Below are 16,174 nucleotides of genomic sequence, written 5' to 3'. Positions count from 1 at the left end.
TGTGGAGGACAATAAAAAGAGTTTTTTCAAATCTATCAATGGCATTAGGCAGTATAGAAATATTATTGGCCCATTACAGGATGAGGATGGTCACCTCACAAAAAGGGACAGAGGTGTTTAACACTTTCTTTGCCTCTGTCTTCAACATCAGTAATGGATCAAGGGGGTCTCAGTGCCCTGAGCTGAAGGAGTGTGACTGCGAGATTGATCAACTCCCAGTTGACCCGGAAATTGTGCGGGATCTGCTGCTCCAGCTGGATCCCTACCAATCTATGGGGCCTGATGGGATTCATCCCAGAATCCTCAAAGAACTTGGCGACGTCATCGCAAAATCTCTTTTGATGATTTTTGAGCGGTCTTGAGAATCTGGAGAGATCCCAGCTGACTGGAAGCTGGTGAACATTGTTCCTATTTTCAAGTAGACCAAGAAGGAGGATCTTGGAAACTACAGGCCTGCCAATCTCACTTCAACGCCTGGTAAAGTTGTGGAGAAGATTATTCTGGGAGGTATTGAAAAACATACGAAAGACAATGCAGTCCCTGGTCACAGCCAGCATGGCTTCATGAGAGGAAAGTCCTGCTTGTCAAACCTGATTTAGTCTTATGAAAGGTAACCCATCTAGTTGCTCAAGTGAAGCCAGTTGATGTAATCCTTTTGGATTTTAGTAAAGCTTTTGATAGTGTCTCTCACAGCATCCTTCTAGACAAAATGTCCAGCACACAGCTGGATAAACACATCATGTGGTAGGTGAGCAATTGGCTCACAGGTCAAGCACAGAGAGTAATAGTGACTGAAGTAACATCAATGATCTGTGACTAGTGGGGTTCTGTAGTGCTCCATCCTAGGGCCTGTGCTCTTCAACATCTTCATAAATGACTGGGACACAGGATTGGAAAGGATTCTAAGCACATTGGCAGACAGTGCAAAACTGGGAGGAGCTGTTGACTCTCTCAAAGGCTGGGAGGTCCTGCAGAGAGACCTTGACAAATCAGAAAGATGGGCAATCTCTAATCATATGAAGTTCAACCAGAGGAAGTGATGGATTCTGCACCTGGGATGGAGCATCCCTGGCTGTTGGTATAGACTGAAGAATAAGATGCTGGAAAGCAGTGTCATGGAAAGGGACCTGGGGGTCCTGGTCGACAGCAAGTTGAATATGAGTCAGCAGTGCCCTGGCAGCCAGGAGAGCCAACCGTGTTCTGGGAAGAATCAGACCAAGCATCCCCAGCTGGGTGAGGGAGGGGATTGTCTTGCTCTGCTCTGCACTGGTGGGGCCTCACCTTGAATGTTGTGGCAGTTTTGGGTACCACAATATAAGAAAGATATTAAGCTATTAGAGAGTGTCAAAAGGAGGGCTGCGAAGATGGTGAGGGGCCTTGAAGGGAAGCCTTATGAGGAGTGGCTGAGATTACTTGATGTATTCAGCCTGGAGAAGAGGAGACTGAGGGGATACCTTATTGCAGTCTACAACTTCCTTGTGAGGGGAAGAAAAGGGCAGGCGCTGATCTCTTCTCTGTGTTAACCAGTGACAGGACCTGAGGGAATGACCTGAAGTTGTGTCAGGGGAGGTTTAGGTTGGATATTAGAAAAAGGTTCTTCAGCCAGAGGGGTGTTGGGTGCTGGAAGAGGCTCCGCAGGGAAGTGGTCACAATACCAAGCCTGACAGAGTTCAAGAAGTGTTTGAATGATACTCTTGGACATGTGGTGTAACCCCTGGGGATTATCCTGTGCAGGGTTAAGGGTTGGACTCAATGGTCCTTCTGTGTCCTTTCCAACTCAGTGCATCATGTGATTCTGTGAGATTTCATAAGATTGGACCCCTAAATAAGTTTTTAATCTCTTTGTGATCCATTTGAAACTATTAAGGTGTACTAAGCCTGTAAAGATGTACTTTCTTTGTGGACAATTGTCTCTACAGAGAGATGCCTTGAAATAGACATGACAGAAAAAGGTAAAATGTATATAGGGTTGTCCACTGAAAGTGTGTTTTCCTGTGTCTGGGATGACATAGGTATGATTTTGTTTGATTGTTTTGGGGTTTCTTGTTTGTTTTTTTTTTGTTTTGTTTTGGTGATTTTATGGAGAACTGAGTAAAGGAACTGAGAGTAAGAAGAAGCCAAGTGGAGTATCTTGACTAATATGTGCATTGCAGTAGGAAGATTCTTTATGGGGCTCAGAGGATATTTTCAAATGTAATACTCACATGGTGATAAGGCCCAATTGGGCTGTAAATTCATGAGTGAGACCTGTCATGCTTTGTATTGTTTGCAGCATTACAATTAGTAATGGTACTTAGAGCAGATGTAATTCAAACAGATATTACTTCTATGAAATGTAATATTATTTGGGTTCCTTTGAGCCATCATATTGTCCTCCTGAAAGCAGGACTTTTATGGAATTAAAATTATGTGCCATCTCCCTGATTTGAATATTCCATATCCTCTTATCTTTCTTATTTTCTAGTAAGCAGATGGGAAACAATCAGGTAGGAATTTCCAACAAATTCCTAGTACAGCATTTCAATAGCGTGATCAGTTTTCCTTAGAAGCCAAAACAGACAAAACACCCAACAGTTTTCAGGTTAACCCTGGAAGAGGACATATACTGTGCCTGAGCAAGCATCTTCCCAGTAGCAATGGGATTGTCAGAATCCAAAAACTGATTCCCTGCCATCTTCCCACACATTTCAATTAAAAAAACCACCCAATAAAATCCATAATGCAAGAAAAATTAATCTTCTGTTCTTCTCTGTAAGAAAAACACCATTGATCAGAGAAACTTGGACTTCTGTGTTGCCTTTAAATGTAAGAGACATAGTTTGACAATCCACTGAGCCTAGTGGAACTTTATATTTAGAAAACACCATTGAATGTATATGTTAGGCACAGTTTGAATCACTAATGTGAGGATCCATGAAAGGAGTTGTACAAGGACGTCATTCTCGCTAAGGAATTTAGGAGCATAAAACAAGTCTTCCTAAGAAATGACAAATCACTCTCCCTTCCTTCCCTTCCTTAATATTTTGCTTTAATATGTAAATCACTCTCATTTTTTGGTTTCAGGCTTTGATGGGTAAGCCATATGGCTCTTTACCTAGAAAAACCGTCCCAAGAGCTGAAGAAGCAACTGCTATGAACTTTGCTACTCTCTGGGATTTTAGTGTAAGTGCATAATCTTGCAATACTTCATATTCATATGACTCTTTTATTCATAAATACTTCATTGTTTAATATTCAGTGATTTAATATGAATTATTTCTAGAGATAATTAGCAATAGAATTAATTTACATATTTTTTTCACAAGCTCTCTGTATAGATGTTTCCTTGAGACAAAACACATAACGAAGCTGTATGCTCACAAGTTCAAGTATATGTAGCAATCCAAAGACACATGGGGAAATATCTCAAAGATGGTTTGCCATCTCTGGGTACTGACTTTCCATTTCTTATGCAGGAATTTGGTCTTCTGCTTTTGTATGATTAAGATCCTGAATTTTAAAATGCAGTGTGACTTAGAAAAAAAAGGGAAATTAAATTAAAAAGAAACACGTCTGTATTCTTTTTCTAAAACAAAGCACACTGCTTTTAGTTTTTTCCCAGTCTTACAGAACATGCAGGTATTTTAGCTGAATTGAGAAGCATATTATAGTGCTTTACCGTTGATGTGATGCCCAGTGTAACCTGTACTGATAAGCTAATGATATACTTCTAAATATGTCATACTGCTTTTTCTTCCTGAAAACAACAATTTTATCTTATTGTGGCAGATCTCTACAGTTAATGTCTTTATATATAAAGATGATACAACTTTGTGTAAAGTCAGCTGGTGTAATTTGTTATTACAATATGTTGCTTAGAAGACTGTTACATTTCTCTATGGTGTGCAGTCAATGTCATCCTAGGGTACTCCATCTGTGAAAACACGCAACCTGAAGTTTTCCTTCAGGTTCATGGAAGCAGCATCCATTGAACTAAATGTGATTTCTTCCTCAGTCCCCTGCACCCTTTCCGTTCTGAAAAGAAGTTCCAAGACTTTTAAAGAGTAATGCCTTTACATATCTTTTAGCACTTCAGTTGTTTTAGCAACAGCAAGAATGAATATAATGTTGAAAGCAGACCCATTTCTTGAAAAAATAAACTCAGGTACAGGTTGCTCCAGTTTACAGCTCAGCTCCTCCAGCTGTCTGCAAAACTCGTATCTAAAAGTGGCATCTCTATGTCAGTCTGGCCCCTCTGAGGTCACATTCAGCCCATGCTGGGTGAAAGACCTGTGCAGGCTTTACAGCCCTACACAGGCAATCCCAGGAGGTGCACAGGCAGATTCCATACCAGTTCACTTTTCAATAGGAGGCCAAGTCTGATGTCTCCTGAAAAAACATAACAAGGGCATACCCTTGTTATGTCTATGCTTCTCATTGGTAATGCCTTTTTTTAATAGGGTTGAGCTGTTGAGAGATCTTGTTACAAACAAATCTTAAACAAGATTCCTTGGTCTGTGGCTCAGTATTTTGATGCAGAGACTCAGATGATGCCAGATTTTGGTCAGTTATTTAACTTTTTTGGCTCTATTTTCAAACTTCAGCTACCAATGGAGGAAATAACAGTTTGTCAGAGAACAGAAGATGAGAAAAATCTAGACTGGATAAACAACTTTCCCATTTGCAATCAAATCTTTCAGGCTTCCTAACTGTAGATAACTGAATTGAAAGAAAGTAATATAATGATAGATAGAAATTACAATATTCATCTGTCTTTTGACTATAAAGTCATGTAAAATAAATAGATTCCTTTTGCTTCATTTTGCCACATAAATTCATAGAATTATAGAATAGAGTATGCTGAGTTGGAAGGAACCCATCAGGATCATCGAGTCCAACCCTGGCCCTATGAAGGACACCTCAAGAATCACACCATGGACCTGAGAACCTTGTCCAAATGCTTCTTGAATTCAGACAGGCTTGGTGCCGTAATCATTACCCTGGGGAGCTTGTTCCAGTGCTCAGTCACCCTCTGGGTGAAGAACCTTTTGCTGATATCCAACCTAAACCTCCCCCAACACAGCTTAATGCCATTCCTTCGAGTTCTGCCACTGGTCACCAGAGAGGAGAGATTGGTACCTATCTGTCCTCTTCCCCTCATGAGGATAGTGAAGACTACAATGAGGTCTCCAGTCAGTCTCCTCTTCTCCAGGCTGAACACATCAAGTGACCTCAGTGGCTCCTCATAAGGCTTCCCCTCCAGACATTCCATCAATCCTTGTGGCCCTCCTTTGGATGGTCTCTAATAGCTTGATGCTTTTTTTGTATTGTGGTGCACAATACTTCACACAGCAGTCAAGCTGAGGCTGCCCCAGTGCAGAGCAGGGTGGGACAATCACCTCCCCTGACAGGCTGGCATGTTTTGCCTGATGCCCCCCAGGACAAAGCTGACCCTTCTGGCTGCCAGGGCACTGCTGACTCATATTCAACTTGCTGTTGACCAGGACCCCTAGGTCCCTTTCCATGACACTGCTTTCCAGCATCTCATTTCTCAGTCTGTACCAACAGCCAGAGTTGCCCTGTACCATGTGTAGAATCAGGCACATTCCCTTGCTAAACTTAATACAGTTGGTGATTGCCCATCTCTTCAACTTGTCAAGGTCTATCTGAAGGGCCTCTCCACTTCAGAGAGAATTGAGAGGTTCTCTCAATTTAGTGTCATCGGCGAACTTACTTAGTGTTCCTTCCAGTCCTGAGTCCAGGTTGTTCGTGAAGATGTTGAAGAGAACTGGGCTGAAAATGGAGCCCTGTGGAAGCCCACTAGTGCCTGGTCACCAGCCTAATGTCACACCATTCACTACAACTCTTTGTGTCTGACCTGTGAGGAAGTTGCTTACCATAATGTAACATAGTTATCCAGCTGTATGCTGGACATTTTGTCTAGAAGGCTCCTGTATGAGACAGTATCAAAATCTTTGCTGAAATCCAAAAGATTACATCTACTGGCTTTCCTAGATCAACTCTGTCATAGAAGAAAATCAGACTGGACAAGCAGAACTTTCATGAAGCCATGCTGGCTGTGACCAATGACTGTGTTGTCATCCAGGTGTCTTTCAATATCTCCCAGAATCTTCTCCATAACTTTACTGGCATTGAAGTGAGATTGACAGGCCTGTAGTTTCCAGGGTCCTCCTTGTAGTGGGGGGAAAACAGTTTTTCCCCTGCAGTTATAAAATGGTAAAACCGCAGGGGGTGGTGACCCTGGAAGTTTTGAAGTTTTAACCAATGAGCGCTTCTGTGAAACATAAACATACCACAAGCAAATGGAAGAGAAGCTTAGTTGTAGTTTTGTTCCATAAAATTGTCATTCAGGTTCTTTAGGAATCTTCTGGCCAGGGTTGAACCAGCTGTGTGATGCTCCTGGTTCATTTCTGGCAAGTTGAAGTCCCCCATAAGGACAAGGGCGGTTGACTTGGAAGTGTCCCTTAGTTCCTCAAGGAGTGATTTGTTGGCATCATCATCCTGGCTGGGAGCTCTATGGCAGACTCCCACAATGACATCCGCATTATTTGTTTGCCCCTTGATTCTTACCCAGAGGCTCTCAACTGTGCCATTGCCAACTGTGGGCTCCATACATTCTAACCTTTCTATGACATACAGTGGCAGTGTTAGACTCTTCTAGGATCAAAAAAAGGATAGAAATATCTTTCTAAAAAGCTGCATATATAACATTTTACAATGACTGCTTCATGAACTGATATTACATCTAACACATCAGAAGCTGTATTTTTGAGGGACAGTAAGATTATATCTAGACATGGAGCTAGGAAGTTAAATAACAACAATTAAATTATAAAATGAGAAATTAAAATGTCAGAGAGATATATGAGGAAAAAGGAGTTACAGTAACTTGAAGATTATTTAAAGAGAATAGAGACTAGAAGTGCTTTTTACAGAAAATTGGAGCAATGTTTTTAAAAGAAATGTATTTGAGAAAACATGAATGCAGATATTGAGGAAAGACAGGAGAAGTTTATAATAATTGTCAGAAATGGAATATGAGAGCTCTGAAAAAGAAAGTGTAATAAACAACAAAGTAGCAGTTTACACAAGGAGCAAATGCATGTGCAATAAACATAGAATTAGGCAATGAAAGAGATGGATCCCCTGAAATATGGAGTGGAAAAAAAGAATTTTCTTGAGGCATGTCAGATTGACAAATATTCCCTTAAGACAATGAGATCTTTGTTTAAACAGCACGGGACATAATACCTTTCATCTGCTACCAGTACTTGTATGTTACCAAGTATGTTACAAATATATGAACACACCCCCCCAATCATTATTTCATCCCTGTAAAAAACCCAACAAAAACGCAAAAACCCCCAACCCCACCAGTCCATAAGACAGTAAATAAAAGATGAGCACAGCCTATTTTTTGCCTTTTTTTTTTTTTCTTGAAATTGTATTTGTATTGTTGACATGGTAAAGAGAAACACTTTTGGCTTTTAATAGATATTAATTGGAATTCAGTTTTAGCATATATTTTTCAGGTAATAGTCCAAACATAAAAAAAATCAGACTCTCAAAGCTTATTACAATAAAATATTTGATCAACACTCTTTCATGCTTGGCTCACAAGGGAGTGAAAGATATCTTCCATGCATGCCTACCTTTACAGAACTAAAGTTGTTTCAAATTTTACAGTGAAATGCAGTTGACAAAGCCCAGGAATCAATATGCTGGATGACACACAGTGAAGGAATTATCTTTAACTTTGCAAAATATAGCAACTTAAAAATTTCATAATATATAATATATAAGAGAAAGATGTTATTAATTTTAAGAAAAATGGGCAACTGAAAAACAGACGGGAAACATATGGCTTTTTTAACTCACAACCCCCCCAGCTTGTTGTATTGCCATCAAAATAATGCATTGTCCATCCTCCAATTACATGTTCAAATACTATGTATTTGACTTGAAATCCTCATATCCGTCTGGAGCTTTGCCATTGCTGTGCATGAGCTAAGCTGAGCTTGTAAAGACTCTGGCTTTGGTCTTCTTCTAGGAGGTGAGTTCTTGCTCTGAGAATTATCAGGAAGTTTTAGATATTTTATTCATGTCGATACCAGCAATTTCTTACAGTTAATAAGATACTAGTAAATTATTCTGAAAAATCAGTGATCTGAGCTGTAAAAGAGAGGGCAGTTCCTGTTAAGATATTTAGAAAAGAAGATACACTTTTAATTGCTGAGAAAGCCAATGCACTCATATTGCAATTTTTATAGCCTTGGAGTTTACTCTAAATGTGTAAAAACCCTACCTACTGAATAATCACCCATAAAATGCAGCTACCTGTTGGTTAATATATATTGAATGATCACCCATCATACAATGAACACATAGAATTCCATATCAAATAGGCTATGTAAGTAAATTTTAGAAATATGAATATTAAGTTAAAAATCTGGCATTTAATCTGCACACAATCTGAAAAATAAATTTTGTAAAATAATATACTTTTGTCTTTACAAGAAGTTTGTGGATGAAGAAGTTTTGACTCATTAAATTGTAGACAGAGTGTTCACGAAGAGTTTTAAAGATAAAAGATTTTGAAGTTGCTATGAAATATTTTATGTCTTTTTTTAAAAACGGAGACCTTTTCCATCCTGTGAGATTTATTATAGTTTTGCTTACAACTGATTTGATTTCATTCAAGTGAATGTTTTAGTACATTGCTATTGTTACAGTTGGTGACTATGAGCATAATTAAGAAATGTAACATTATAATTTTTGCTGACTTTTCAGGGCTTTGCACAGTATTCTGTACTCTTTTACGGTTATTACAATAACCAGAGGACGATTGGATGGCTGAAGTTCAGGATGCCTCTTTCATATTTCCTTGTTGGGGTTGGGACTATTGGCTACAGCTTTATGATTGTCATACGAACGTAAGTGTTCCTTGGCTCTAGAACAAAGTAATTCAAAGAAGCAAATAATTTCACTATGGACCCCCGAGACTCTCTTTTTAAAAATATGGTAATTGTAAGGACAAGGCAATGCAAGATCAAGTGCAAGGCCGAAGTTGTGTAAGATTCCTTCAACCTATGTTATTTTTCTGTTGTTCTGCAGCACAGGCTTGTGCTACAGTGTTGTGAAAGTGGGAATAGATCTTTACTGAAATAAAAAACCCACTTCTGTCCTGATCTTCAGAAAAAAAAATGAATGCATAAAGTATGGAAGAGAGCTGTTAGCCTATCTTTCCATAATACTTGGCATCTTTTCATGATACTTGTCAGCTAACATTCAGGAAATTCAATTGTTCTACATTTAATGATACCTTATGTGAAATAAACTATTTTACAAAGCAGGAAAGAAGCATATGGCAAATAATTCCATGTGTAGCTCACAGTCAACAATAAATGCTGCCATTTTTTATAATCTTTAGTACTCTTGATTCAAGCAAAATGACCACCTAACACAGTAATACAGTTAGCCCTAGCAGTGGCTTCACAAAATGCCCATGGTGAAAAAAATCAGAGCGTTGCAGGTCAAGATTCAAAGACATTTGTAAATATAGAGAAAAATGCAGTTAATCTATTTCCACTGTTTCATGCTGAAGGCAGTATTTTTCATTTGCATGAGCACTGGATTAATTCACATTCTGTCTTTCAAACTGGTTCCTACCTGGGGCAAGAAGCATTTCAGAAAAAAAAAAAGAAAAAACCAAAAAGTCTTCAGTCACATATATGTATTTTTGGAGAGGAAACAAACTACCACAATAAAAAAAACAATTCATTTAGTTCAAAAATATATTTTAAAATATTTTTTTATAATGATTAGAAAAGTTTTAGTCTCAGATAATTTTATTTCAATGACTGTCACTCAGACAAAAATAAATAAATGCCTTCTAGAAGAAAAACCCTATAGCCCAAACAAGGGAATATCCTTGAGAAGAAAATACATTGTATGTGCTAACTTTCCATCTGGCCATATGACACTAATGCTGACCAACATCCAGATAATCATATGAGAGTGCTTGCAAACTTTTCTGCTCTTTTCTGTTTCTCCAGAAAGAAGCACAGTGGACAGTGAAACTAAGAGCAGTGTAACAGCAGGTGCTACTATTTTTCTGCTGCTGAGAACTGGGAAAGGAAATATCTATGTGAAAGAGATAGTGAGGATTATAAACACTGTTATTCTCTTTAAGGGAAATATTTACATAAAGGGTTGCTCTCTTCAGCTCTTAAAGTGCACAACATAAAATTGAAACATTTCTGGTCCCAAAGAAATTATATTCTAACCACAAGATTATTCCTTATTTCATTAAAAACTCTTGAGAAGGAATTGTCTTAGTCTATAAACTAGAAAAGGGCAGATTCTACCAAGAATCTTCCATGGTCTCTGATCCTTCTGTATATAAACAACCCTGGTATTGATTTATGGCAGCTCAAAGGATTTGCTGTATTATTTGCTTACTATTCTTCTCCTAGATTTGAGAGGATATGGTCTCTTAAAGATGTGGTATGTAGAATGCATTAATATTAATAACATAACTCTGTTGCACTAGTGAGCTTTAAAATAGGTGTTGCCTTTTTGTCACTGATAAATAAATACATTATTGAAGGCTTAATGATTTTTCCCCTACCAATACACTTCATCCTTGTGCTTAATGATTTGAATTAGGTGACCAACTATGCAGAAGCAAGACCATGGTTATTACATGAATGACAACTGTTTGAAGCAGAAAATTTTGTAGTTCAGATTAAGCCAAATCTGAAAAAGTATTTCTCTGAAGAAATTATCTGATGTTTCTGCATACTATTATAAATCTCTTGTGCATGTGTATAGGAGATAGAAAGCTCTATTAGTGACATTTTGTATTCTATAACCAGATTTTGTTCTGGCTTGTTATTTTAGAATATTTATTATAATCTTTGATATATTTATTTATTTTTGGGATTTTTGTATTTATTTGTTTGTTTTGGTTTTAGAATACTTTTTTTTAGAATATTTTATTTATAATTTTTCTCTTTTTTCTCTTTGCGAAGTGTCTAATAAAATCTATTGCAGTTGAGGATCTCTGCAGCTTTCTATTTAAGAGATTGTTTGATATTGTTTTTCCACTGCATTTCTTATCGAGCAGAGTTTTGTCAAGGTGTTAATAAGGTACATTCATTCTTCCTCATCAAATTGTGTGTTGTGAGCTCATAAATTGTCTAAATATGAAAACCACCATCCTTTTCTCTTGTTTCTTTTTGCTTTGAGAAAAAATTTAGTATAACAACTGACAGCAAGAATGATACAGGATTTGGTTTGTTTGGGTTTTTTTTCAGAAAAGTGTTAAAACTAAGGAACAATTTAAAAATCGTGCTCTCAAAGTAGAACTAGTTCTAACAAGGTCTTCCTGTGTCTTTCTGCCTTTTGTAGAATGGCAAGAAATGCAAATGATGATGGTGGTGGAGATGATACTAGTTTTAATTTCAGCTGGAAAATGTTTACAAGCTGGGACTACCTGATTGGCAATCCTGAGACAGCAGATAATAAGTTTGCCTCCATCACAACAAGCTTTAAGGTAAAACAGAGCTCACTAAGGAGAGGTAACAGTATTTGTCTTTCACATTAATGTGAATCAGATGGAACTAAGGCCAAGTGTAAATTGTGCCTGGGGCCTAGAAACTTAAACTCAAACTGGCATCATACCCTTCTGAATCTTTGTGCCTTGTCATCTTATTTTTTCATTTTAATTTTGGAAGAAAAAGGTTTATCATGTTTTGTGTCCTCCATGCTGACAGTACAAGCTTTAGAAAAATTATTCTACTGTAAAAATAGTATTTTCCTTTTTCTCATCTCTGATGGCTTCCAATTTCTATGGTGCTTGTCTGAAAAAATTTTTTTTGGATGTTCGTCATATATTGCTAACCTCACATTACCACCTTCTCTTGTTACAGAGAAGAGATATCATAAAATAAAATAATAGAATCATCTATAAAGGGCTATTTATCATGTCATAAGAATTGGCCTCAGAATTTTGAGTGTATACCTGCTTTTCAGTAAGAAAAGAAGATTACTTTCCTTGCACAATGTAATGTTTTTATTTTCAAATTAATTACGAAATATAGCCCAATTTGCAAAACAATGTAAGATGTTCTTAGGCCTCTTTTCACTGTACAGATATGTTGATTTCAAGAGTCACTGTGTGAGGAATCTGGGGCAAGGAGCAAGATGCACCACAGTGAAAACAGTGAAGGGAATATATTCTATATGTTGAATGTGAAAGAATGAGTTTCCACACTGGGGTCTCTGGGACACGTCTGTGTATCATGTAAAGGAAAATTTATTTTTCCATGTAATAATATGCAGGGAATACACTGGCAAAGTGTTGCCAGACAATGAAGAAGATGCTAGGCTTACAGTGGCACTGAAAACATGCATGAGGGGAGCTGGAGGACTAAGCGCCAGCTGCACACACCACCTTTCCTGTCCACAGTAGGGATATTGCCAATTTACCAACACCTCCTGCCCATCTTCTCAACTGCAGGCATAACAGATAAATGCACTCAAAGTCAGCGTAAGTCATCAAGAAAAGATCCTAGGAAAACAAATACTGAAGAAATACAGACTTAAAGCACTGAAACTCTGTCAGCTTTCCCTGTCTGCCTATTAGAGTCAGATACTGAAAGATATTTGGGGAAGATAACAAATCAATTGAGACAAAGGCTTAATTTTGAAAAATAAACTCATGAAGATTTACAGTGATGCTTGCAAATGAGCAAAGAACCTCAGAGATAAAGGGTGAATTCTTGACTTGGGTGAGGTCATTGGAGTTCTGTTCAAAAGCTGCTGCAATCTCCTTTCATTTATGTGACAAATGCAAGCTGTAAAAAGAGCAGAGCCATGCAGGGCAATTATTACAATGCAGGAGTTCAGCTTCCCCTCTGGGCAACTTATCTCTGTAACCAAACTCCCCTTCATGAGGACACTCCATAGCAAAAGCTCCTTCTGCAGCAAAAAGCTGGAGACTAGAGTTACACCAGTCTTAATATTTATCAGTCATGGCCAAGGGTAAATGTGGGGCAAATATTCTATTCTGAAGTCTGAAGGTCTCCACTGTCTGCCTCTTCTGGGATTCCGACATCTGGACTGTATTTTTATTCCCTCCAAATTGCTGACTTTCAGAATGAAACTTTTTCCTCTTTTCTCACAAATGCACATTTCTAAAGTGTGACAGATAATGACACATCTATCCTGCTGTGTCACTCAGCCTCATATCACCTTGCAAGCTGACAAAATGTACTAGTTTCTTGTTGGCACATGAGTACAAGCGTAACAAGACTCAGTGGGGACACACTCAACAAAGGCAAAGCAAACCCTGGGAGCCAAATCCCCAGAATTTACCAAGGCCTAAACAAGACTTTATGAGATAGTATAAGATCATCTCAAAACATGAAATGCAGATGTGCATTTGCATCTTTATAATTTATTTAACTGACTTCTAACAATTTAGGAAGTAATATGGGGCCTTGATCATTAAAGTATTCGTAATATTTTTTTCTTTCTAACAAGTGCAGGAAGCAATCGTGGAGGAGCAGGAGAGCCGAAAAGAAGAAAATATTCACTTGACTCGATTTCTGAGGGTTCTTGCTAACTTCTTAGCCCTATGCACTCTTGCTGGAAGTGGCTACCTCATCTTTTTTGTTGTCAGAAGATCCCAGAAATTTGCCTTGGAAGGTCTGGAGAACTACGGGTGGTGGGAAAGAAATGAAGTTCGTGCTAGCATATTTCTATGATAGATGTGGTTTGAAACTGTGTTCCTCTGCTTTGCATGTTGCATTTTTTTCCTGATATTTAAATATTCTGAGTATGGGTGGTAAATATCTAACAAAAGAATTGCTTTTGACTCCTGCTTCATAAAATTTCTTGGTTGCTTCTTTCAAATGTCAATACAATGCTTTGTATTTAGTTTCCATTTGAGGCCATTATGATTCCTCCTCTGTGCTCTTAAGATTGTTTTCCAGACACTCTATGAATTCACAAGCTCTACTCAAGGAACCCAGCTTCCTGATGCTTTCCTCTGAGACTGTCCCAAGCAAAGTGACTGGTGTGTGGGCACAAAGTTATCTGGGGCCTCATGGATACAACTCTGCAGCATAGCAGGAGGTCGAAACTCAAGCCTTCCCATTCCATCTGCCCTGTCCAAGGGTCCTATACCATTTCTTTTTGTCTAATCTGTGCCTAATGCTACTATATCTTTGAAAATATATGAGAAAAGTTTATACTTTTGAAATTTAGAACTCCATCATGGTTTTTATATTTTGAAAAATCAATATGTTGCATTCTGTCTCATTAAAGCTTTGAATTTTCATTTGTAATAATTTCTCACTTTTCAACTTTCAAATTGCTGTGCCTCATTTCGCTTCTTACCTTAATAGCATCTGTTCTCCAAAATTAGAAGTGCTTTGGAGATGGGGAGCATGAGCAGTCAAGGCATGGAAAAATGGAGACAGAAAGCAAATGAGAAAAAACAGACATAATTCAGATATGTGGTAAAAAATAGAGAAAATAATAAAATATAGAAAGTGAATGTTTGAGAGAAAAAAAAGCAGTGCCTTCTGTCCTGCCTCTCACATGTAACAACAAGAAAACTTTCAATAAAATTAACAGATACTATATGTAGTACTGCCCAAAGAACACACCCACCTTTTCTCCTAAAATATGTTTACTATGTATTCCAGTATGAGAACTAAGGGACATAAAATAAATTAAGTAGAAGCCAGGTTCAGAAAAAGCAAAAGGGAAGGAATGGTAGATATGGATGCCAGTGCTATGGGTACAAAAAATTTACTTTTGTGTGAAGGAAGATTTATATAAGGCATAAAAGAGAAATACTCTGTGTGTTACTTGATGCATAATGAACAGACCTGAATGAACAAGTTCCCAAACTTAATGTAGTTGTAGTCTATGACTTATTCATATATGTTTGTCCTGTTATTGCTCATCCCTGGGTACCTGTTTGCCTCCACCACCCTTTGGTGTGAACCAGAACATCTCCTCTTATGCCTCTGGGACTTGTTCCCTTGGGAGAATATGAGACACCGGAATCAGCACCACAACAAGACCCAACATTCCTATTGATAAACAGGATACACATCCAGTTACAATTAGTCTGAATTTTAGGAATCTGTGGTTAGTCACACTATCTGTAGTTGACTTGTTGCCATTTTGGGCCATATTGAGCATAATTTCTTAGGTCTGATGGTGACTAAGACAATGTGGTATAAACTATGTTAGATACGTTGAAGACCTTAAGATCAAGTTTGTGCAGTTCAGTACAAAGAGAAATTAATGAATACTTTTACGACCAAACTCTCATCACCTACTATAAGCACAAAAAATAGGACAATTCTCATAAGTGAAAATTTATTCAAAGCACTAATGTATAAAACTCAACAGAACTGTTAATATAATAAGGTAAAAGGTAGCAGTCATTCAAGTTTTTAGTTGGTTGTTTCTCTTTTGAATGTTATGAGGTAACAGTGACTTATTATTTTAACAAGATAATCCTAATTACAAATAATGCCATCTAAATAAATAAATAAATAAACATCAGTGAATTCCTGTAATCATTAATACAATACCTACATATTTGTCAGGGGGTGCCACAAGCCATGCACAGAATACACTAATTGCCTACAAGTGCAAAAAACCCCCAAAACTAATTTGTTAGCTCTAGAAGTCATTAAAAACCAAGAGTATAAAAACAAAAAGAAAACTATTTACTTCTATTCATCAAGAACACCAGTCAAATGTACGTAAATTTTTAGTAGTAGGAACATACACATTTGCAAGTGAGTGAATTTATTTGTTGGTTTAGTGCCTTTCTGCTGCCTTATTATTTCCAAGAAGCAAGAACAGTTTTAACTCTCTTGGCAGCAGAAAATCAGAAATTTTAAAAAGTTTACACTTGTTCTAGCAAAATGGATTCAAGCATGGCTCAGAAAAGCTTGTTGCAGAGCAATTAGAAGACTACAGTCCTGTGAACAATTAATTTTTTGGTGACTAAATCAAGTTATTCTTCTTAGTTGTTCTGGTATGATGAATCTCAAATAAACATCTTTGTGCTTTCTAACAACCTTTATAACTTAGATTGAGAAAATATCTCCTGTTTATTGTTTATCATTTTTAGTCCCTT

The 16,174-nt window shown here is 37.6% G+C and overlaps 1 protein-coding gene across 1 annotated transcript in view; it reads left to right on the top strand.

Annotated features, from left to right (window-relative positions):
- TMC1 (transmembrane channel like 1) overlaps positions 1 to 16,174 on the top strand; it is a 58,113-nt gene that overhangs the window by 24,753 nt on the left and 17,186 nt on the right. The window contains exons 8-11 of the mRNA XM_064643205.1: positions 3,064 to 3,162; positions 8,791 to 8,933; positions 11,413 to 11,557; positions 13,554 to 13,748. Of these exons, the coding sequence (XP_064499275.1) occupies positions 3,064 to 3,162; positions 8,791 to 8,933; positions 11,413 to 11,557; positions 13,554 to 13,748 (582 nt within the window). The remainder of the gene's footprint in view (positions 1 to 3,063; positions 3,163 to 8,790; positions 8,934 to 11,412; positions 11,558 to 13,553; positions 13,749 to 16,174) is intronic.

The sequence above is a fragment of the Pseudopipra pipra genome, chromosome Z (assembly GCF_036250125.1).
Source record: "Pseudopipra pipra isolate bDixPip1 chromosome Z, bDixPip1.hap1, whole genome shotgun sequence".
In the NCBI taxonomy this organism is placed as follows: domain Eukaryota; kingdom Metazoa; phylum Chordata; class Aves; order Passeriformes; family Pipridae; genus Pseudopipra; species Pseudopipra pipra.
The sequence above is the reverse complement of the archived record's forward strand: the minus strand, read 5'-3'. Positions and strand labels throughout refer to the sequence as shown.